Below are 22,398 nucleotides of genomic sequence, written 5' to 3' on the forward strand. Positions count from 1 at the left end.
CATCAAAAGAAGAAGAAATGTTATAACAAGAAACTAATTTTTACAGCTATACCCTTCCCTAAGAAAGCTCCTAAAGTATAATAATAATAATAATATCATCATCATCATCATAATGACATTTAAATTCAGCTAGAAGGGTAGAGTAGGAGCCTATTTCCGTAAGAAACATACTGTTGTTTTAGCCAAGGTCATCTCACAATGATGCTACTTACAACTTACATTAACTCCCTCTGGAGATTATTCATTAATAAATGTCATTATATAATCAGAAACAAACTAAGTCAACAAAACAACACATACCTGACATAAAGAGAAGTGTAGGTCAGACAAAAAAAATCAATTTTTAGGATATAATACCTCATTTCTTCATGGTATAAGCTTTTGGGAAAGGAAAGTATGGAATTGTCAGAAGGACATTTTATAAATAATTCTTTACTAAATAGAACAGTGCATTTCCTGGCCCAGCACAGTCCAAAATGATTTTTGGTTGACCCTGCATGTGTAATTGTCCATGCCAGGCTTAATAGTTCCTGTAATGAGTCTTGTTTGATTGTTCACTGAACCAGCCTTTTACATGGCCTGGGGCTCTTCCTGCCTAGTTAAAGTCAAATATAAGACCAACCCTTGCAATAAAGCCTCATTCTTACACCTTAAACTGAATGACTCAATCACCTCGACACACTGAGTGACTAACTTCTGTAGGATAAATCAGCTGTTCAAGGAAAAGATTTCTTTTTAAAAACTAAAGTGACTATTTTTACAATTACAAATTTCTTAAATAAAGTAAAGGCTGTATTGCTGTCCTAAATGGAGTTGCCAGTAGTCAGCGAGACTATTCAGCTGGCTGCATACAGACCCAGAGCTCCTCAGATAGTTGCCAATGGCAATGGGAAGGCAACACCTGGAGGGTTTGATGAGTCTGGTTACTATCAGTGTTATGGTGATGGGAGCAGTGTAGCATCCCGTGTATCTGATGCTCTGGCTGGCTATGACACTCTTGATGCACCACCACACTATGACTTCTACGCCAACACAGAGGTGTATGGTCGACGGAGACGCTTCAGACCATCTTTGTACCAGCTGCATGCCAACCCTGAGGTGAGGATTTGCTGTTTTTTATCAACTTGTATTTTTGGTTTAGAAATCTTTTTTTATGGTGCACATACTGAATGAGATCTAAATGAATGTATGAAACAATGAGCTAAAAGTATAATTGTAGTTCTAGTCCTGCTATCACCGTACTTTTTGTTTGTCTGTATTGGAATGTAAAGTTTTTGTATTGCATGTTTCACGAACTTTACAGCAACAGAACATTTTCTTGAAATGCCATAAATAACTTCACACCAAACTGAAATGTTAATATGAGGATTTTAGAGACTATGAATAAAATTGACCTAGCTTGACCTGACTTGGCTAGGATGACTCCAAACCTCCCATGTATGAAGAGACAACAGACGGACAGATTGAAAAAGGAGACAGCTCTGAGGAAGATGAGGATGAGCAGAAGGAGCCACCACCTGAGCCTACTCGCTTTGGCTGGGTACAGGGAGTCATGGTATGTAGGGTTAGACCACAAATTTAATCTGCCTTGGCAGGTGTGAAGCTTAAATATTGATGTTCCATAAATGATCTTTTAAAGAACCTAATTAAAATACTTTACTAAAGCTGACATAACAGAACCTTTCACCTGAGCTGGACAATTCTCTCAGAGGTATTTTAGCTAAGGCCTCAGAAACAACATGAGCTGACTTTTTTCTTAAGAATGTTTTTATATCATCTTTGGGAATCAAGCACAGTGGCTTGGTGGTTTAGCACTGTTGCCCCACAGCAAGAAGGTTCCAGGTTTGAGTCCTGGCTGACCCAGGGCCTTTCTGTGTGGAGTTTGTATGTTCTCCCTGTGCCTGTATGGGTTCTCTCCAGGTACTCCAGCTTCCTCCCGCATTCTAAAGACATGCAGCTTAGGTTGATTGGTGACTCTAAATTGCCCCTAGGAGAGTGTGGTTGTTTGTCTACATGTCAGCCCTGTGATAGACTGGCAACCTGTCCAGGGTGGACCCTGCCTCTTGCCCATTGTCACCTGGGATAGGCTCCAGCAACCCTGTTCAGGAATAAGCGGTATAGATAATGGATGGAATTCTCAGATTCTATTCTCCCCAACACTGTCCCTAATATGCTGTATAAAATTCAAAAGTGTACTGTTGCTAGTAATTTGATTTGATTTGATTTATTCTTTCAAGCATGTAAAAACAGTTGATATGACAACACACATAATTTTACACATAATTCAATATCAATTTGCTTATACCTAGTACATGCTTGAATGGAGTAGGAAGAAGTCAGACTTATCCAGTCCTACCCCATGACATCATCTTACCATCATTGGTTTGCAAGCAGTAAATGATTCACTTCTACCCACACACGTATTATACTAAAAAAGATTATAACAGTGTTAACATTCTTACATCACACAAGTAATATACTAAAGAATTAGTAAAACAAGTAAGCTTGTAAACTGCACCATAGAAAGGTAACTACAGGTGGATTTCTCAGTATTTATCGTATCATCATGGTTTATGAGGATGATATCGGCATCCTCATAAACCATGGTGAGGACAATACAAACGTTTAAACAAGGATTTATAAATGTCATTATGGGTTAATTGTGGTGCTCTTTCTAAGTAGTTATACTGCAAGTATTCAGGCATATCTCAGTAGCATTGGTTTTGATGTCTTATTGGGCAGCAATGATAAAAAGTGTTTTATAAAGCCATATAATATCTTTTCCTGGTGCTTCAAGAACAAAGCTTACAATATAATTACTGGTGATACTGTATGTCATCAACTTTATTCTTTGTTCCAAATAAACACCCATTTCAATTCTGATGCCTGCAACACATTCCAAACAAAGTTGGGACAGTAAAGTATTTACCATGGCGTGATGTTGCCGTTCCTTTTCACAACACTTAAAAGATGTTTAGGGACTGAGGACACCAAGTGATTAAATGTGTCAGGTGTCATTTTGTCCTATTCTTCCTGCCAACAAGTCTTAACAGACCTGGGTCTCTGATGATGCAATTTGTGTTTTAAAATGCTCCACAAATTCTCTATTTGGGACAGTTCAGGACTGCAGGCAGGCCAGTCCAGCACTCGCACCCTTTTCCTCCACTGCCAGGCCTTGGTAATGAGCACTATGAGGTTTTGCATCATCTTGTTGAAATATGCATGGGTGTCCTTGGAAAAGATGTCATATTGAAGGTAGCATATGTTGCTCCAAAATCTCTATGCATTTTTCAGCATTAATGGTGCCATCACAGAAGTGTAAGTTACCTTTCATGTTTGGTCCGGAGCACACGGCATCCATTCCTTCCAAAACAAAGACCCGAAATACTGATTCATCTGACCACAGTACATGTTTCCACAGTGTGATGGTCCATTCCAGACTGTGCTTCTGGACACTGTTGACATAGTCAAGTCAAGAATCTTTATTGTTATTATGCATAGCACAACAAAATTTTTTCCGGCAGCTCTCGGCTTAAAAGACATTATTTACATAACACACAATTGTATAAGTCAATATAAAACAATGAGCAAATAAAAAGGGATATATGGGACCTAGTCAGGTCAGCAGCATGTTAGCAGCAAAAGAGTGTAGTAACATTATAAGGTGCAGCTCAGTGCAAATCTCAGTCTTTAGGAAGAGGTGTGAGCATGGGTGTGCGTCTGCAGAAGTCCAGTGTTCTGTCTGTGTCTGTCCATAGGAGGGAGGTTGTGTGTGTGACTGGGTGTTAGGGGGGGTGATAGATTTCACAACTCTGGGGAAGAAGCTGTGTCTCAGTCTGTTTATTTTAGTCTTTATATTCCTGTACCTTTTCCTGGAGGGAAGAGGCACAAACAGACTGCTGACTGGGTGGGTGGGGTCTGCAGCAATCTGTCCACCCCTCCTCTGGATACGGTCAGCGTATAGTGAGTCCAGATCCAGAAGAGGACTCCCTACAATGCCCTGAGCTGTTCTCACCACCCGGGTCAAGTCCTTTCTGTCCTGCGCAGTGCAGCTCCCGTACCACACTGTCGCACTGAGACAGAGGATGCTCTCTACTGTCGCTCTGTAGAAGTTTGCAAGCAACTGAGAGGAGAGACCAGCACATTTCAGCTTCCTGAGGAAGAAAAGCCTTTGCTGGGCTTTCTTCACCAGGTAGAATGTGTTCAGAGACCAGGTACGGTCAGGTGCAATGTGGATGCCCAGGAACTTGATGTTATAGGGCTTCCTTTTGGCACAGTACAGTTTTAGGCGGCAATTATGGTAGTAACTACATATTGTAGTGCCTGACACAGGTGTGCCAAAGTCATCCTGAGCCCATGTGGTTATATTGCTTATAGAAGAGTGACAATTCTTGATGCAATGCCATCTAGTGTTCACAGAACATGGTCATCCAGCTTAGGCTTGTGCTCTTGTCCTTTAAGCACTGAAATCCCTCCAGATTCCTTGAATCTTTTAATTATGTTCTGCACCGTAGAGGGTGATATATCCAAATCCTTTCCTCTCCTTCATTGAGGAACATTGTTTTTAAACATTTCAATAATTTTCTCACACATATGTTGGCAAACTGGCTATTCTCGGCCCATCTTTACTCCTAAAGGGCTCTGTCTTTCCTGGATTCCACTTTTATACCAAATCATGATGTAGTCACTTGTTGACATGGAATCGTCACTGGTGTTTTACGTCATTATTAGTCCTGCCCAAATGTTTTTTTTTTGGAATGTGTTGCAGGCATCAGAAATGAAGTGAGTGTTTATTTTGAACAACAAATTAAATTGATGTAGTATCACATCAAATAATGTGCTGCTGTATTGTTTTCAATGCTGACTGGGTTTAACCAGATCTGATGTATCTGGTAAATTCATTCAGTCACTGTCTGTTTGCAGATCCGTTGCATGCTAAATATCTGGGGGGTGATCCTGTACCTGAGATTGCCTTGGATTACTGCTCAAGCTGGTATAGGTATGTCCAAGAAAAATATTATTAAGTAAGTTTATTTTATGTGAGCTGCTGTCTGGCTTACTGCCATACTCTCACCTTCTGTTTATGTGTCTAATACAGGTCTGACCTGGGCGATTATCTTAATATCCTCTTGTATTACGGGCATCACTGGTCTCTCTACTTCAGCCATTGCTACCAACGGCAAAGTCAAAGGAGGTCTGTTCTCTCAGAAAAACAGTCTGAATGCAAAAACAGTGTAACTGAAAATAATAATAATTGGTACATGCATTTGAATGTACATGCATGCATACACAATAGTACAGTAATATTGTCAGTCCAAAGTGCTGTTATATACAAATATTATAATATAAATAAAAACATGAATCAACCATATTTCTGATGCCTTTGTGTAATGTAATATCAAGACAATCCCTCTCTGTTGCTGCTCCCTACCCTCCTGTCTTCAGGTGGGACTTACTTCCTGATCAGTCGCAGCTTGGGTCCAGAGCTGGGTGGATCTATTGGCCTTATTTTTGCCTTTGCCAATGCCGTAGCTGTGGCCATGCACACCGTGGGCTTTGCTGAGACTGTCGCTGACCTTATGCGTGTGAGTAGGATGCTGAGTGTTACTTTGAATAGACCACATTACCCAGTGACGCCATATAGCAAACTGTGATTTTGTATTCTCTTTGAGCTATCCTGAAATTTTTTGGAACTTTCTTCCTCAGGAAAATGGAGCTGTCATGGTGGACCGCACCAACGACATCCGCATCATCGGCATCATCACTGTCACATGTCTACTAGGCATCTCAATGGCTGGCATGGCATGGGAATCCAAGGTTAGCTCAGGCAGTTACTGTATATCAGACTATGGTAAACTGGGTGTACAGTGTACAGTAATTATGTTCTATGAGTACATGAGTTTTCCTCTAATGGGTTTGGCTTTAGGTTTACCCCATAAAGCTCCCCCTTGGCATCCTGAGACAGATCCTTGCTCTCACAGGCCAATCAGGAGACGGCATTGGCACAGTGAAAAGGGCTAAGAGGAGTGTTACAATACAACTTCTATCTCTGCCTGCATTATTTGTTCAAAAGGCAGGCCTGAGTGACCATTCACAACTTTCTGGAGTTTCCACTATGGTAACAGGTGGGATTCCTATTTGCAGGAAACATAGCAAACATATTACAAGCAGATGGCTCCTGAGTGTGACACTGTCAAAGCCATTATGACAGCCATAAACCACAGCAAAAACACCCCAAGGTGAACATGGCGCAAACTCAGTCACACAGCCATATCTGCATTCAGTTGGCATCACACATCACACACTGATACACCAGTATCAGGGCTGTCATTACACACAGGTCCTGCCCCAGAATGCTTTAAATAAAGGCTCAAGCTTCCGAAGCTGATGTGGAGCAAGTTGGTTTCTTTCATGTAGGGCTGCCTGTATCACTTAACTACTTGGATGTTACAGTAAAATGTTCTTTATACCACCTACATGCCACAGAATTACATAAAGATAAACACTTCAGAATGTTAATGCTTTTTTTAAGCATGCTCACCTTCACTAGTGTTCTCTAACTCATTCTTGCATGTAAATGTCTGCATCTATATGTGTAACTGTATATTTTGCCTTCCACAGGCCCAGGTCCTGTTCTTTATTGTCATCATGGTGTCGTTTGCCAGTTATATTGTTGGAACCATCATCCCTGCTACACCAGAGAAACAGTCAAAGGGTTTCTTTAGCTACAAAGGTGACTATTCAGTCTCTACTCAGAACATCATCTCAGAGAGTCATGAATCCCTGTGCAAGTTTCACATGTTTCAGTAGAAGGTGAAGTTCTTGTGTGTAGAAATAAACAATGTTCATATGATTTCAGTCGGATATAAAGACTTCAAAATAAGACTGTTTTACAAAGTTACAGGCTCTTCTTTCACTTTCATCAGCGGATATCTTTGCCACCAATTTTGTGCCCGGCTGGCGGGGGCCCGACGGCAACTTCTTTGGCATGTTCTCTATTTTCTTCCCCTCGGCCACGGGCATCCTGGCAGGAGCTAACATCTCTGGAGATTTAAGGGTATGTCAGTTTGCTTCTTTCTGTCTGACTAATGGGTTTCTAGTAAAATCCTGATTTAGAAAATATTATGCATTGTTCTGCTTGCTTTACACCCCAGCCCGGTCTTTCACATAGAAACAAATACTCAATTTAAAAAGCCATTATGTCCATGTCTCTCCTTCCCCTAGAATCCAGCAGTGGCCATCCCCCGAGGAACACTGTTGGCTATATTCTGGACCACCACATCCTATATCATCATCTCTGCTACCATTGGTAATGTATGCCCATGCCACCTAACCAATCTCTATTTAGGCTGCCCATTACCCATTTAGTGAGTTGGTCATCAAACTTCCCTTTGATGATATTCTAGATAATGACTAGCTTGATATAAATTTTGTTTGTTGACAGGCCCTGGCTCTAAAATTGTCAGTAAACTGGAACACTACAATATCATTTTAAGTCCTGCATAACATTATGTTTATAATATCTCTAACTTAGAACACTTTACTAACTTATCATGAGCTTAACCTATGTACAATAATAATTCTAGCATGAAATTTATAATTTTATGTTAATGTATTCATATTGTAATGTGATTTTGATATGATTTTGTCAGGTTAATGTCCAGTTGTAGCTGCAGTTACTTCTGGGTTTTATCCTGGCAAACCTATCAGTCTGCAAATGTTAGACAAAATAACACACTTTTGATTTGAAAAATCATTTTTAAAAACTGAATTATCAAGTCCAACATATTAGATATTAGCAAAGCAAAACAAAACTCAGGGGCCACCTTCAAGGGGTTCCAGACAACACTGTATGAATACCACAAAGCCACCAGAAGAGAAAACGCATAGCCCACTTAAACTAGTTTTTATAGTATTAATATATACCGTAGTCATATATCATAGTCATATAGTAGTGAGTATTTTAAATCAGTTAAAACAGTTGCATTTACCTTTATTCAAACCCACCTCCACAACATAAAACTCACCATTGGCTTCTTACCCGAGCTGTCCCCAATGGCAATATTTGGGAATATCCCCCAGTTGGGGTTGGGGGGTTCGAAGTACTGCCATATGGTATTACTTTGGGTTAAAAAAACACAATCAAAAACAAAGTGCTAATCAGTAAAAGATGACAGACAATGGATCTTCATTGTCTACAAATTGTACACTATCCAGCAGAATGTGCTACATTTCTATTATCGGTGTAAGATCAGTTGATTGTGAAGACGTCTCACTATAGTGGAATTTTTTGGAGCTACAGAGAAGCATTCAATATAGTCTGAGTATTCAATAGTGTTATAGAGTGATGCCTCTTTACCTCATAAATGATCTTCGGCTAACAGCAGTTGGGGGGCTGTTTAAATCACTTTCTCGGCTCCCCAAACTGTTGTCTTTCTTCTTCTTCATCTGACTCAGACTGCACTGAAATTTCCTGCTGTCTCAAATATTCGCATACTATAAATGAAAAATGATTACCTACCCAAGGAATGAGTATCCGAATAGTCAAATATTTGGGTCCAGCCCTACTTCTTTTCAAAGTTATTTATTGTAATCATGTTGTATAAAATGAATAATGACTCATTCACAAAACATTTCCACAGAAAACAAGCATTTCATTTAAACTTTTATTTTGGATTTGCAGTTTAATAACTGTGCATATAAATATGTATCACATATAAAGGTGTTTAAATGTGTCTGTGTGCCTTCCTCCCAGGATCCTGTATGGTACGGGATGCATCTGGCAACATAAATGACACTCTGTCTTCCCCATCATCCGGTGACAATTGTGTTGATATAGCTTGTCAGCATGGATGGGACTTCAGTGCCTGTATCAGAAATGGCACATGCACCTATGGCCTCAGTAATTACTATCAGGTCAACCTAAGCACACACACACTCAAGACACAAAATGAGTGAAATATATCTCTCTACAACTCTCTGTTGCTCAGTATATAGCCCTGTGTTTTGTTATGTAAAAATACCCACATTGCTGTCAATGTAATTTTCAAAGCGAGGCTGCAAGAAGACAACTTGTTACATGAATTCTGGGCAAAGCAGTCTTTCTGTTAACAGCTTCCTGCTGCTGCCACACGAGGGCATCTACAAGCCAACACTAATGTCGTTCTGCATAAATAATTCAGTATCACTCTGCATGAATCAGTTACTTTATCATTAGATCTCTTGTACACAAACACAGTGTTCTCCCCTGGTAAAAAAAAAAAGTGTAGAGTGTAATTAGTAAACATTACATTTCTGTCTACAGACACTGAGCATGGTATCAGCCTTTGCCCCTCTCATTACTGCTGGTATTTTTGGAGCAACACTGTCCTCTGCTTTGGCCTGCCTGGTGTCTGCTCCCAAAGTCTTCCAGGTGCACATATGCATGCTGTATTGTGTTACTGTATTATTTCTTTACATGCTTCAGTACCACCTTGGCCATCTCTCTGTGGCAAGGAGATAATGATTTTGCCTTTCCATTCACTGTTTCCATTAGTGTCTGTGTAAGGACAAACTCTACCCTGTGATTGGCTTCTTTGGCAAAGGATACGGCAAGAATGATGAACCACTCAGAGGCTACCTACTCACATACCTCATTGCTTCCTGCTTCGTTCTTATTGGTGAGACTTTGGAGAGTATCCCTGACCATTACGAACTATAATTTTAGCAATTTTAGGCTAAATGGTAATGGGAAAGTCAGAATATGGGACATCTCTTTTATGGTATGGTATGGTGCTGCTGTAACCAAAAATATTTATAAATAATTGTTGTTTTAAACTGTAGGAAAGTATGGAAGCTGGGGACGGCCATGCTTGCAATAATCTTTTTATGCTGCTATCTCAAAATTGTGGGCTAATTATTTAGTTATCTCATGATAATGGGTAGAAGGTTCCGGGTTCAGGCCCCACCCGGGACCTTTCTGTGTGGAGTTTGCATGTTCTCCCCGTGCTTGCGTGGATTCTCTCCGGGTACTCTGGCTTCCTCCCACAGACCAAAGACATGCCCGCCCCGTGACCCCGTTCAGGGATTAAGCGGTAGAAAATGAATGAATGAATGAATGATAATGGGTGCCCTCAGCTTCTGTATAAAAGTAATCTACAGTATAATTTTATCCTTTAGTAATACCTGTGAGTACCATGGTGTGGTAACATGATGTGAATTCTGCACATCAGCAGGACACAGTAAGAAGCTGGCAGTCCATTGCTGCTACTACTTCTTGATCCATTCTCCTTTTTAAAGTTTAGAAGTCTAAAATCCCATGTCTTGTTTTCTAGACAGTTTAGATGGACAATCATTTATAGGGTAAAACACATTATATTTCATGTGACTGCTAAATGAAATCCACCACTGACATTTGGACACTTAAGCAGCAGCAATAGGAAATGTTGGCTTTGCATTGGCAGTGCCTAAAAGCGGCTCTAACTAACTTTCTCCTTCTAACCTTTGACCATAAAGGGTGACATGAAATGAAAACAAACTCAAGCAGTATCCCTCCTCTTCTCCCTCTGCTCCTCCTTACCCCGCCTGCCCTGTCTCCGCAACTAGGTCATATATGGTCATGACAGCCAGAGACAGTTGTAACACAAGCAAATTATGCAGAGGAATGTTTTTACCAGTAATATTGATACAGTACTAATGTTCTGGCCACTATTGCATCGCATTCAATGTTACATACTTGACACACATAACTGTGGGTTGTATGTGAAACAAGAGAAATGTCATGTTACACTTTGATAGCTGAACAAATTCCTCACTTTTCTAGTTGTGTTGATGGCATAAATTTTAAAAATGTTTCACTAAAATGCTACATGCACTGTTGTGTTATGTCTGATATAAACTAACTGTGTGGCCTGGACCAAAACTGAGCAAAGATAAGCAAACAGCAAAACTACTTCATTTACTAATCCAGGAAAATGTGCTGGTTTCCGCTAACTGGACAACAAAACACTAACATTGCAGTCAGTTGGAATGACTCCAAATTACAACCAGAATGATTCAATACAAAGGTACAAAATTAAAATGCTAGCATTAAAATGCTAATGTTAACATGCTAATGGTGCTGACATATACATGTTAGCTACCTACTTACACATCTAGAAAGAAGAAAGCCACATCTGCATCAAGTTTCTAATGCTCTCCATCTCCAACATGCCACACCAATGTTAACCCTGGTTTCCCCTCACTCTTTGTCGCACTCTTTCTGTGCTACATAATGTTGGGTTTAACAGGTCCCCTCCCATTCTGGGTTGTACCTGCACAGGTGGTTCATCCTTGAAATTAGCTATACTGGTTTGAAAAACACAGCTTATAACCTCGGATCAATGAGGCGGATACAATTCTGATCAAATTACATTAACCTTTGAGTACATGCTGCAATATTTCCTGTCAATCCCTCATATTTAGCTGTGCAACCTGGATCCTGAACAGGGATGGCAGACTCCACCACTCACTGTGACAATTACTGTAGGATGTAAATATATTGAACTGCTATTGCTATAAATGTAACTCATTAAACGTGTCTACGATTCAATTTTTATCATTAAAACATTGGGATTATAACTTTAACAACAAACTGATACAGTATATTCCCTGTTTTCTGCCCTCTGTCTTTCCACAGCTGAGTTGAACACTATTGCTCCCATCATCTCCAACTTCTTTCTGTGTTCCTACTGTCTCATCAACTTCAGCTGCTTCCATGCCTCAATCACCAACTCACCAGGTAGAAAGCTCAGAGATTAGATATGAATGAGTGTGCTGATGGATACACATGTGTACAGCTGAATATGTATACAGCTGAGTATACAAGTAGTATGAAACCCCCTTTTTTAAAGGCATTAAAATTCAATAAAACTGAAGATTTTGGTGACCTGGTTAATGAACATACATTGTAGACAGTTGTGTGCATACTCTTTACAGTGTGTGTGTGTGTGTGTGTGTGTGTGTGTACAGGTTGGCGCCCGAGCTTCAGGTTCTACAGTAAGTGGCTGTCATTGCTGTGTGCTGTGGTTTGCTTGGTAATCATGTTCCTGATAACTTGGTGGGCAGCCCTCATAGCCTTCGGTGTTGTCTTCTGCCTTTTGGGATACACCCTATACAAGAAGCCTGGTAAAATCACACACACACAGTCAGCCTAGTGTGACACAGCACCCAGCTGCCCCCCTCCAGTGCATCCTTTGAACCTTGCTGATCTGCTCTCTATTTAGCTGTGAACTGGGGCTCATCAGTACAGGCAAGCTCCTACAACATGGCTCTGAACCACTGTGTAGGCCTCAACCGTGTGGAGGACCACGTGAAGAACTACAGGTCTGTGCAGTCTGTCTGCTCGCGATTTGATGTATAAAGCAAGGCCATTTTCCTTGTATCTTAAGTTGAGCATGATGTACTTTGCAGTGCACTTTTCAATTCTCAAGTGTTCAGATCATAAAGAAATAGCTTTTAATGAGCATAAATCCAAGCTGTAGTTTGTCAGGTCTCAACTTTCATCTCCTTATGTCTTAATGGTGAGAATGTTTAATTGATATTTATTAACTGCTCCTTGCAATGCATAGGTGTCGCTATAGTAACACTATAGTAACATTACCTCTGGATATGTTACACACTGAAAGTTGAAGGACATTAAAGTGCCCATGCTCATTTCTAGCCATTTAATGTTTAAACTTAAAATTAATCTACCTCTAGATTAGCCTGCCACCCGTATTAACTCCAAATAGTCTGTAATTATTTCAGAATGAAGCCTCTTCCTAAAAACGAGAGGATAGTTCGTGAATGCGCACAACTCCTGTTGCTGGTGTTGTGTCAAAAGTGGACAGCACAACAAACCACAATGAATATTAATTAATTTGAATTTCTCCTCCATAGATAGGTAAACAACAGAATATATACTGATGAAGAGATGTACAACACTAAACAAAAGAGGTAATTGATAAACCCTATATTTAACTGGCATAATGCAGACATAGTAACCTCTCCAGCCTTACAACAGTTCTCTCTAACGTTACAGAAACAAGGCATTAACAGACACGCAACGTGTGTTTTTGTAAACTTACCATTAAGTCCCATTGAGTAATGGAAGCATCATTCCCTTTTCAAGTAGTTCCAAGGTCGGTAAAGCCAACTGGTGGTCACTGCGTCTTCCCCCACACAACCATATACAGTCCCAAAGTAGTAAAACTCATTCCTACAGGTAGCATAGCACTGACAATAACATCATGTTTCATTAATCTGCTCATTAACCAGCAATACATTACATGCAGCAGACACACTGGCCTCAAGCAGTCAAAACAAACAGATACTGTGCTCTGGGGGAATCCAGCATTGATGAGCTGATCATTCATTGCTGTGGAGGGCTTCACTGGCCCGCTGCTTTTAGAATAGACCCTGTTAGGTAAAACAGCGCGTCCCTGTACAGGAACATTCCTGGACATGCAATAACCTCAGGCCCATTGAAACAGTGTAGATAAGTCAAAAAAAAAAAAAAAACAAGGAAAAGCATGCTATGGGCTCTTTAATAAATCATATGGGTTTAAGCAAGTTTAAGCAATCTGAGTGAAGGTTTTTGTGGACTACAATATTTGTATGATCCTTAGGGAGTCTTCTTATATTACAGAGTTGGATCCCAATGTTGACCAAACTGTTCAGTGTCACTCTGATTCTGTTCTTCTTTCAGACCACAGTGTTTGGTATTAACAGGTCCCCCCAGCAGTCGCCCAGTTCTGGTGGATCTTGTCAGCTGTTTCACCAAGAGTCTCAGTCTCATGATGTGCGCCAATGTGGTCACTGTGAGTGTCGCTCAGCTTTAGTAACTCTTGATTATTGATTCAGTAAAAACACATGACAAAAAACATGTTTAAATATTAGTGTTTTTATAATTTGACATGTTACAGGTCTCAGAGCCTTCTGGTCCCTCCCTGTCAGCAGTAGAGCATGCCAGTAGTGAGAGTCATGTTAAGTGGTTGAACCGACGGAACATTAAGTCGTTCTACAGAGGAGTGTTGGCTCCAGATCTACGATTAGGTGTTAACATGCTGCTACAGGTCAGAATTATACCCAATCTATTCTGTTCTAATGAACTACCACAGCCAAGTGAACCTACTGTAGTCTTTTTCAAAAGCCAGCTAAGTTTGGGGTCAACCCTGGCTTAGAAAGTTTTAGAAAGATATGTGGAGTTCACACTTTTATGGAGTTCTGTTGTCTGTTGGGAACTGGGCCAAACATACTAGGAGCAGGGGTTTGTGCCATAAAGCGAGATTAGTGGGTTATACAGCCACAGCCAACTTTGGGCCTAGCTCAGGTTTTCCGGTACCCCTAAACTGCTTCACTTTTAGTTGGGTTAGATCACCATGGTAACTTGCACTGTTAACCTGCTTCAGAGCAAGGAGGTATTCTTCATACATTGCTAAATAGATCCCAGATCAAATGAGAAATACTGGATTTTCTAATGTCAGCTAAGGTTATCAAGATATTTCAGTTCTCTAACCCTCACCTGAGTTGGGGGTTAGAAAAAAGGAATTCAATCAGCCAACATAAATGTACACTTGTGATCACTGACTAGACTATACTATATCACCTTTTGAAACTATGATGGTTTCAGATTAGCTACAAACAAGTGTTCAGAGACAGAGTGCAGTCTGTAACCTCAGTGGAGAGGGATACAGTATGGGTGGCAAAAAGTGTCTGACAGATTAAATGCATGAATCCCTTTTAACTCTTAAATGTTGGGACAACTACAAGCATTTAAACTCCAACAATTATTACAAGCATGTTTGCTAAATGATTGCTTCTTCGCTGCCTTTGCAGGTGTATTGCTGCATACTATATATCATCTGTGTGTATATGTGCACATGTTCATCCTTGTGCATGAGACAAACACAACTCATAGAAAAACAGCTCTATAGCACTATGTGTACTACTTCTTTTTATATTCTAGTGCTGTACTTTAGTTTTGTAACTTTTACCTTAATGAAGCATTACTTGTTACTGCCATAGGTCCAGCAGGAACCAATTAATTTGTCTTATCTTGTTAAAATGCTGCTCTTGATCTGTTTTGTTTCTGTGGGTACCATCATTCCAGCTTATAAGAAGCACACTGGTCCTCATCTGAGGGTGGTGCATCACAGCTTTCAAGTTCATTATTGAGTTAACAGAGCCATTCACTAAGCAGCTATGTGAGACCTGTTATCCAGGATTGCTGACTTTATGTTCAGTGAAGTCAAATACTGCAAAGCTGGCAGGAAGAAGAGTGACCTCCCTTATTAGAAAGACCTGACGCTAATGTTATTTGTCCACCAGGGGGCAGGTTTGGGTCGTATCAAGCCAAATGTCCTGCTGTTGGGTTTCAAGAAAGACTGGTGCAGTGACCCTAAGGCTGCACACAACTACACTGGTATACTGCAGTGAGTACAGTGGGGATTAATATTTAATATTCCATGTGCCAAAGAATGTGTGTTTGTGTACTTGTGTATTCATGTACTGTATATGTGTATTTCAGTGATGCATTTGACCTACAGTATGGTGTGTGCCTGCTGAGAATGAAGGAGGGACTGGAAGTCTCTCAGCCATTACAAGCACATGGTGAGACTCTTAATTCAAATTAGAGCAGCGCACACTGTGAATAAATTCATTTGACATCATCAGTAAACATCATTAAACTGAGTGCAACTTGCAAGTTACCAAGGGACATGATGGGAAGTGCAGTCCACACTTAGCCATCATCATTTAAATTACAGTCTACAAGCAAATCAATGTACACAACAAATTCTTGTTTTTATTTCAGTCAATCCAGCCTTTGATGGAGGACGAGAGAGTGTATGCACCATCTCTGTCACTTCTCACACTCAAACAAGTATTTCATGTATGTACCTGCAGGATTATACTATTATTATTAATTTCTTTTACATCATTATCATGACATTGTTTAAAAAAATTTGAATAAACCTGGCCTAAGTTACCCTTGAATTCTTCTTTTTCTTTAATCATGTTTTTTGAACTTCAATGCCCAGAAATCTTATAATTTGATGTCATCAAACTGTTAAAAAAATAACAAGAACTGTTTTCCATATATACATAATTGTTTGCAGCTTCTCTCTCCACTGATCCAGAGCCTCAGATAAATACAGTGTTTCAGAAAAAACAAGGAAAGAAGACTATCGATGTATACTGGCTGTCTGACGATGGAGGTCTGATTACCTCTCTATCCATCTAAAACCGCTTTACTTCTTTTCTGCCAAGAGTATTACAGCAAGTTTTATCATCACCATCTGTCTGTGCTTCGCCAGGTCTGACCCTGCTGCTGCCCTACCTGCTGACTCGCAGGAAGCGCTGGGCCAGATGTAAGGTCCGAGTGTTTGTGGGAGGAGAAACAGAGAAGAAGGAGCAGCAGAGAGAGGAGTAAGTACTTGGATTATTTTCCAAAACTTGCATTTGGTATTTTTACACCTTGATCTCTTCTGCTCATTTACGAAAAAAGGTGTTGGAATGAAGTAACCGAATTAAATAAAAAGGAGATGTACAACTGATCATGAAGATTAATCAAGTATGCAGTTCCAGACCCTTTTCACAGGAGACAGTTTAACAAGGAATAATTTCAACAATAAAACTAGTTTATTTAAATTTGCAATACCTGATATTTGGCCATGTGGATTCATCAAAACTTGGCCATCACCTGAAAAAGTTGGCATGACTAATGTTAGCAATATGTTGCCTGAACATATTCTGATAAATAAAATACTCTGTCAGAATTAGCTTTGTCCCACACTGAATCAATACAGGACATGATTTTTTTCTGTATTTTTGTGCACATTTTTAATGCTCAAATGTATGAAAACATCATAATGTTAAAATCAGTTTTGAGAAAATTGTAGCTTTGTAAACTATCAATTAGTTCACACTGGATGAAGGTAAAACTGCAGCAAAACTACTCTAGAGAGAAATGTTGTTTGGTAAACTAAAGTTACTTAAAAAATTTAATTCAAACTACTTTGTTAAAAATTATCAAACTGACAAGATGTGATAAAACAAAACAATCCCATCTGGGCATTTCACAATGATTTTAAATCTTCCTTGTAAAGTTGTAAATTGTAAAATTTTGTATATTATGTAAAACAACTATATATACACACAGCTCCCTGTTGAAACACAGCATGGGGCTGTGCTGGTCAGGGGGCGTGAGGGTTTGTAGGGGGAGTGTTGTAGGTGTGTACGATACAGCCACGTTGTGACATAAGTGGCTTTATTCACATTTCCAGCCCTTGAGTTTCTGTTGTTTTGGTTAGCCATTCTGCTAACATAGCCTACTGTACCTTAGCACAAATTCTACCGCCAGTGTTTCATCATTGATAAATAAAAAATGGTTTAGCATCTAGTACTCATGAAAATGTATGATGTGTCATTGTGGTGCATTAACTGTGGCCCAAATTCAACAGTGAATAGCAATGAATGGTCATGCTAACAAGATAAACAAAAGAGTCTCCCCCATGTCCCGGATCGTCCCCCATACGTGAGTGGTTGACTCAGTGTCTTTGACAGAAGATGTCACCATCCTGTGGTGTGCAGTGACAGTGAAAACAGCATAGAAGGTCACACACAGCTTCATTTAGAAGTTAGAAGCTCATGCAGAGTTATTAGTTCTGAAGAGACTCGTGTGAAATAATACAGGAGAGAAGCCAGTCAGCTGAGTTTGTAGCAAACCTTTTACACATGACAATTTATACTCGGAAAGTAGAACTGAAGTGATAATTAGTTTAAACATTTCAAAATGCATGCAGTGTTTTGCATTTTGTGACTTTCGGTCAAACAAAACAGGGGATCCCCAACCCCCGGTCCCTGGAACGGTACCGGTTCGTGGATCATTTGGTACCGGGCCTTGAAGAAAAAAAATTTGTGGTTAAAATTTTAGTTATTTTTCTTTCATTAGTCTTAGTTTGAAAAACGACTGTTTCCGCCCTTGCCTCACTACCGCGCTTGACTCTGGCTTGCCATTTTACGCATCAGCGACACGAGCTAACCCTTTTAAAAAATGAGCCAGAAACAAAATTCACTGGGGAGTTTTTTCGGGAAGGAATGAGCAAACGATGGGACAGCAGAAGGGTCACAGACTGCCAGCAAAAAGAAAGCTGCATTTAAAAGAAAATACCACGATCCCTACCTAAGTTACGGGTTCATCGCAACAGGTGATACACAAGCTCCACACCCGCTATGCATAATTTGCGGTGACCGACAAGCCATGAAACTCTTATAAATGCTTCGCCACATTGAGACAAAACAACCTGCATTAAAAGACAAGCCCTTGGAATTTTTTTCTAGTTGCAGGGAAACAAGCCCAGGGCTCCCACTGACTCTGCATTATGATGAGTTGATATTATAGTGTAGAATCATTGTAATTGCCTAATATAAAGCGTAATTGTTGCATTCAGATTGCATACTATGAACTGATAAAGGTTTTTGTTATTGGAACCCCTGCGCCTCTACTCGTCCACGGAAAAATTTTCATGCATGAAACCGGTCCCTGGTACAAAAAAGGTTGGGGATCACTGCTCTATGGGATTTAGACCTGGACTCATTGCTGGCCATTTTAGAACTCTCCAGCACATTGTCTGAAACCATTTCTGTTGCTTTTTGAAGTCTGCTTTGGGTCATTGTCCTGCTGTAAGACCCATGACCTCTGGTGGAGACCCAACTTTCTGACACTGGCCCTACATTGTGCCCCAGAATTTATTGGTAGGCTTCAGATTTCTTAATGTCATACATACAGTCAAGACATCCAGTGCCTGAAGCAACAAAGCAACCCCAAAACATCAGTGACAGGGAGATTAGCTACAACTACAACTATTTGATGATTTTTAAATAATTCTGTCCAGTCCATTTTTGGAGTTCAGTTTGGAATATGTCAGATTAGACTTTTTCTTTGCTTTGAGAGAAAAGCTGTGAGAGTGAACCAGAACAGTAAAGGTAAGAGCCTTAAAACCAAAACAATGAGCTAAAAGACACTATAAAGCTCCATAGAGCTGAGATGAATTGCAGAGCTCCTGATTATTTTCTGTGGGTTTGTAATTACAATAAATACCTTTCACATTGCATATAGACATGAAAACATTAATTAGAGCAGCTTTAAGTGTCCAAGTAAGCCATCACGAATGTTATTAACTACAGCTGTGTTTTTCCTGCTATGAGTAAAATGTGTGCTATGAAAAATGACTCTTTTTTACACTCTTCTTTATCAGGGTATTGGCGCTGATTAATAAGTTCCGTCTTGGTTTCCATGATGTTGTAGTGCTTCCTGACATCTACCAGAATCCTCAGCCTATGAAGTAAGGTTTACAAAGCTTGTATATGAGAATAAAACTAGGCAAAACCCCTCAGGGACCCACAGAGCTCTATGGTGTCCGCGGGTTTGGGCCACTTGAATTGCACATTTGTTTGGGAATATGCACCACAAAATTTGCAGACATGATAATGCCTTTAGGATGGATTTTGTTTTAATATCTGATCTTTGGGCCCTTTAATGAAAAGGTTTCCTTCATTACTTCAGTTTTGTGCTAAAATGATGCATATTTCCAAAAAAATGTGAAATATGTTAATATATATGTGTGTGTGTGTGTGTGGGGGGGGTTAATCATGTATGTGCTTTGATGATTTAAAAAAATAGATGCCCCTTAGCTATGCATGCACTAAACCAAAACAAAGGCCTTACAGTTTGCACTGCCTTCTGAATCAAAGCAACACTTCGATAATCATCACCCAATTAATGTATCTGGATAAGGTATTTGGTGTGAATATACAATAAATGCTATATAATGATTTACAAGCAACCATGGTGCTCAGATGGATCAAATATTAGTCAGGCCCATATAGAGCAGTGCCTTGAAATATCTAACTGAACATACTACAGACATTTCATGCAAGCAGAAATCAGTGAAGGAAAAGAAAGTGGAGCGCTCCACTCCAGAAACAAATGTGCTGTGTAACTTCACTGAACCTCATACAGAGACTTTTTATAGCTCCTGGGAGGCTGATGGAAAGTACAGTACCTGCTCTGTTCCAGGAAATCGTGTCATAACAAAAGTATGTGTAAATAAGGTTAACAACCACTGTTGATTTTGAAAGGGAAACTGAAAGTTTGGGGGGTGGCTGTGGCTTAGGAGGTGGAGCGGGTCGTTTCCTAACCGGAGGATTAGCGGTTCGATTCCTGGCTTGTCCAGTCAACATGTCGAAGTGTCCTTGAGAAAGACACTCCAGCCCCAGTTGCTCCCGGTGATAACACCGGTGTGTGAGTGTTTGTCAGTGGGAATGGGTGAAAGCACTTTGAGTGTGCTGCCATACATAGAAAAGCACTATACAAGTATAAGACCATTTACTTTAGAGAGGTTAAGCTTCTAGTACTGACTAATCCTCTGATCTGCTGTTCCACCCAAAGAATTAGTCACTCTCCCTAATATCTTATAAACATTGCCCTTAGCAACTTAAATCAAGCCTCTATGTCTGTCTCATCAGTGTTCATCAGTTTGAGAACATGGTGGGTCGCTTCAGGCTGAATACAAACCCCAAGCAGGACACTGATTCTGGGATGCCAGGACAGCAGCAGGAGCCCTGGGTTATCACTGAGCATGATTTAGAGAAGAACAAGGCCAAGGTCTGACTCATACAGCAACACACACACATATGCAACATGAATTACACACATTTTGGATATGATGCATGTACTGTAGGGTAGATCTCAGTTCCCTTAATGTATCCATGTTTCCCTCACTTGCCTCTTTTCCTTGTATCATAGTCCCTCCCATTGAATATGTGAGGAGAGAGGAAACAATGCGTATTTGTAGAGAAATGATGCATGCTTCCTCTGAACCGTCATCTAACATGATGTCTGTTTCTGAGGGTGGCAGCTATGCTAGAGCAGCTAAGGGTTTGTGGGTCATGCAAGCAATGATCAAATAAGGGAACTGGGATGTGCCCATAGAATTAAGAGGAAGAACTAACCAATCCACAACTTCTCTTTGCTTTATTGTCATCTCTTAAAACTGTAATCCTTCTGTGGAATCCAGTCTCTCCGTCAGATCCGTCTAAATGAGGTTCTGCATGACTTCTCCAGAGAAGCTGCTCTGATTGTTATGTGAGTACAGTAATGCTTTTTTGGATAATGGGAGTGTTTCTTTCTTAGAATGTAGACAATGCAAAGTAAAAGGAGTAGTCTTATCATCACATGGCATACTAACTGCAGTACTCCACTCTGAGTGGTAGCTCTTCATTATTGACATATCTGTCATTTTTTAAGCCTGACAGTATATACAGACCAAGTAGAGTCACTTTACCCTTAAAAGTAGTCACCTGTGGATGTAGTGAATGCATTTATAGCAGTCTAGGTAACACAAACTGTTTACCCCATTAAATAACCTTTGTTTGTGACAATGTATGTTTCCTGACAGCACTATGCCAGTGGGGAGGAGAGGGGTGTGTCCCAGTACTCTCTACCTGGCATGGCTAGACTTCTTGTCACGTGATCTGAGACCGCCTGTCCTACTGGTCAGAGGAAACCAAGAAAATGTTCTCACCTTCTACTGCCAGTGAAATGTCTCCATGAGTCTACTGCATAAAAAAATGAAGCAAGCTATTAACTTGACATATTTATCTTGATTTATATGTGACAATGCCTGCATGATTATCAAATTCTGTAACTAATGTGTGATTGCTGTTGCATTAGTCCTGTTAGTCCTATTATGCTGTTGTCCTTAAATTCAAAATCATGATGATATAGTGTACACATTTTAGTACTGCTAAAATGAATCACTCTTAGAAACAGTTATATTTCAAGTTGAAGCTGTTATCGATTGTAAAGACAGGTATTTATCAAAAATATGAAAAATGGGTTACTTTAGTTCACTATGATTAGTATTATTAACATGCATATAATAATGATATGCTTGTAAGAACAAAGGACAGATAACAGCTGGACCATGTGCTAAAATGTTATAAAACAAAACCATGTGTTTGTGTGGCACAGCAGAGGCATTCTCTCATCTATCCCACTACACTTACTGTATTTCAGCTCAATGTTTAGTCATTAATCTGTATACTGATTCTGAGCAGTGCCCAGTGACGTGCGGCCAATCTTGAAAAGAAAAAAAAGTTAACCATAAAATATAATAAATGTTAATATTTGCCGACTGGTGTGTGTTGTAGGCCCTTTTGCCGTTCGAATCCGATGTTGAAGGAATTTTTTTCAATAAAGAATAGCAGACTTTCCGTATGTCCCGTTCAAATACATGGAGGAGATGCGCGATGAGGCAGCACTTTGCTGTGCCTCTCGGTGGATCGTGTAATCCTCACAAACTGTATGCAATGCAAATAGTGTGTCGCTGTCCCTCT

The 22,398-nt window shown here is 40.0% G+C and overlaps 1 protein-coding gene across 1 annotated transcript; it reads left to right on the forward strand.

The window, feature by feature from the left end:
• Nucleotides 1–807: 807 nt before the first annotated feature.
• Nucleotides 808–22,124, forward strand: slc12a3 (solute carrier family 12 member 3). The gene is made up of 26 exons (XM_020614692.1): nt 808–1,098; nt 1,418–1,555; nt 4,924–4,999; nt 5,099–5,194; nt 5,446–5,585; nt 5,707–5,817; nt 6,622–6,733; nt 6,927–7,057; nt 7,225–7,309; nt 8,756–8,916; nt 9,305–9,412; nt 9,536–9,659; nt 11,657–11,758; nt 11,989–12,144; nt 12,243–12,342; nt 13,706–13,811; nt 13,923–14,072; nt 15,328–15,431; nt 15,527–15,609; nt 15,812–15,880; nt 16,116–16,214; nt 16,314–16,425; nt 19,257–19,343; nt 20,527–20,665; nt 21,078–21,145; nt 21,459–22,124. Exons 1-26 carry the CDS (start codon nt 808–810, stop codon nt 21,598–21,600), a joined length of 3,090 nt encoding a protein of 1,029 aa, XP_020470348.1. The 3' UTR covers nt 21,601–22,124.
• Nucleotides 22,125–22,398: the final 274 nt, after the last annotated feature.

The sequence above is a fragment of the Monopterus albus genome, unplaced genomic scaffold (assembly GCF_001952655.1).
Source record: "Monopterus albus unplaced genomic scaffold, M_albus_1.0 scaffold149.1, whole genome shotgun sequence".
NCBI classification, from domain to species: Eukaryota; Metazoa; Chordata; class Actinopteri; order Synbranchiformes; family Synbranchidae; genus Monopterus; species Monopterus albus.

What these genes read in the sequence shown, in the direction of transcription:
- slc12a3 (XM_020614692.1), top strand. Translation starts at nt 808, where the DNA reads ATGGAGTTGCCAGTAGTCAGCGAGACTATTCAGCTGGCTGCATACAGA. An exon ending in GCCTCAGTAATTACTATCAG is followed by an intron (nt 8,917 to 9,304) that starts GTCAACCTAAGC and finishes TTCTGTCTACAG; the next exon opens with ACACTGAGCATGGTATCAGC. An exon ending in TCATGATGTGCGCCAATGTG is followed by an intron (nt 13,812 to 13,922) that starts GTCACTGTGAGT and finishes GACATGTTACAG; the next exon opens with GTCTCAGAGCCTTCTGGTCC.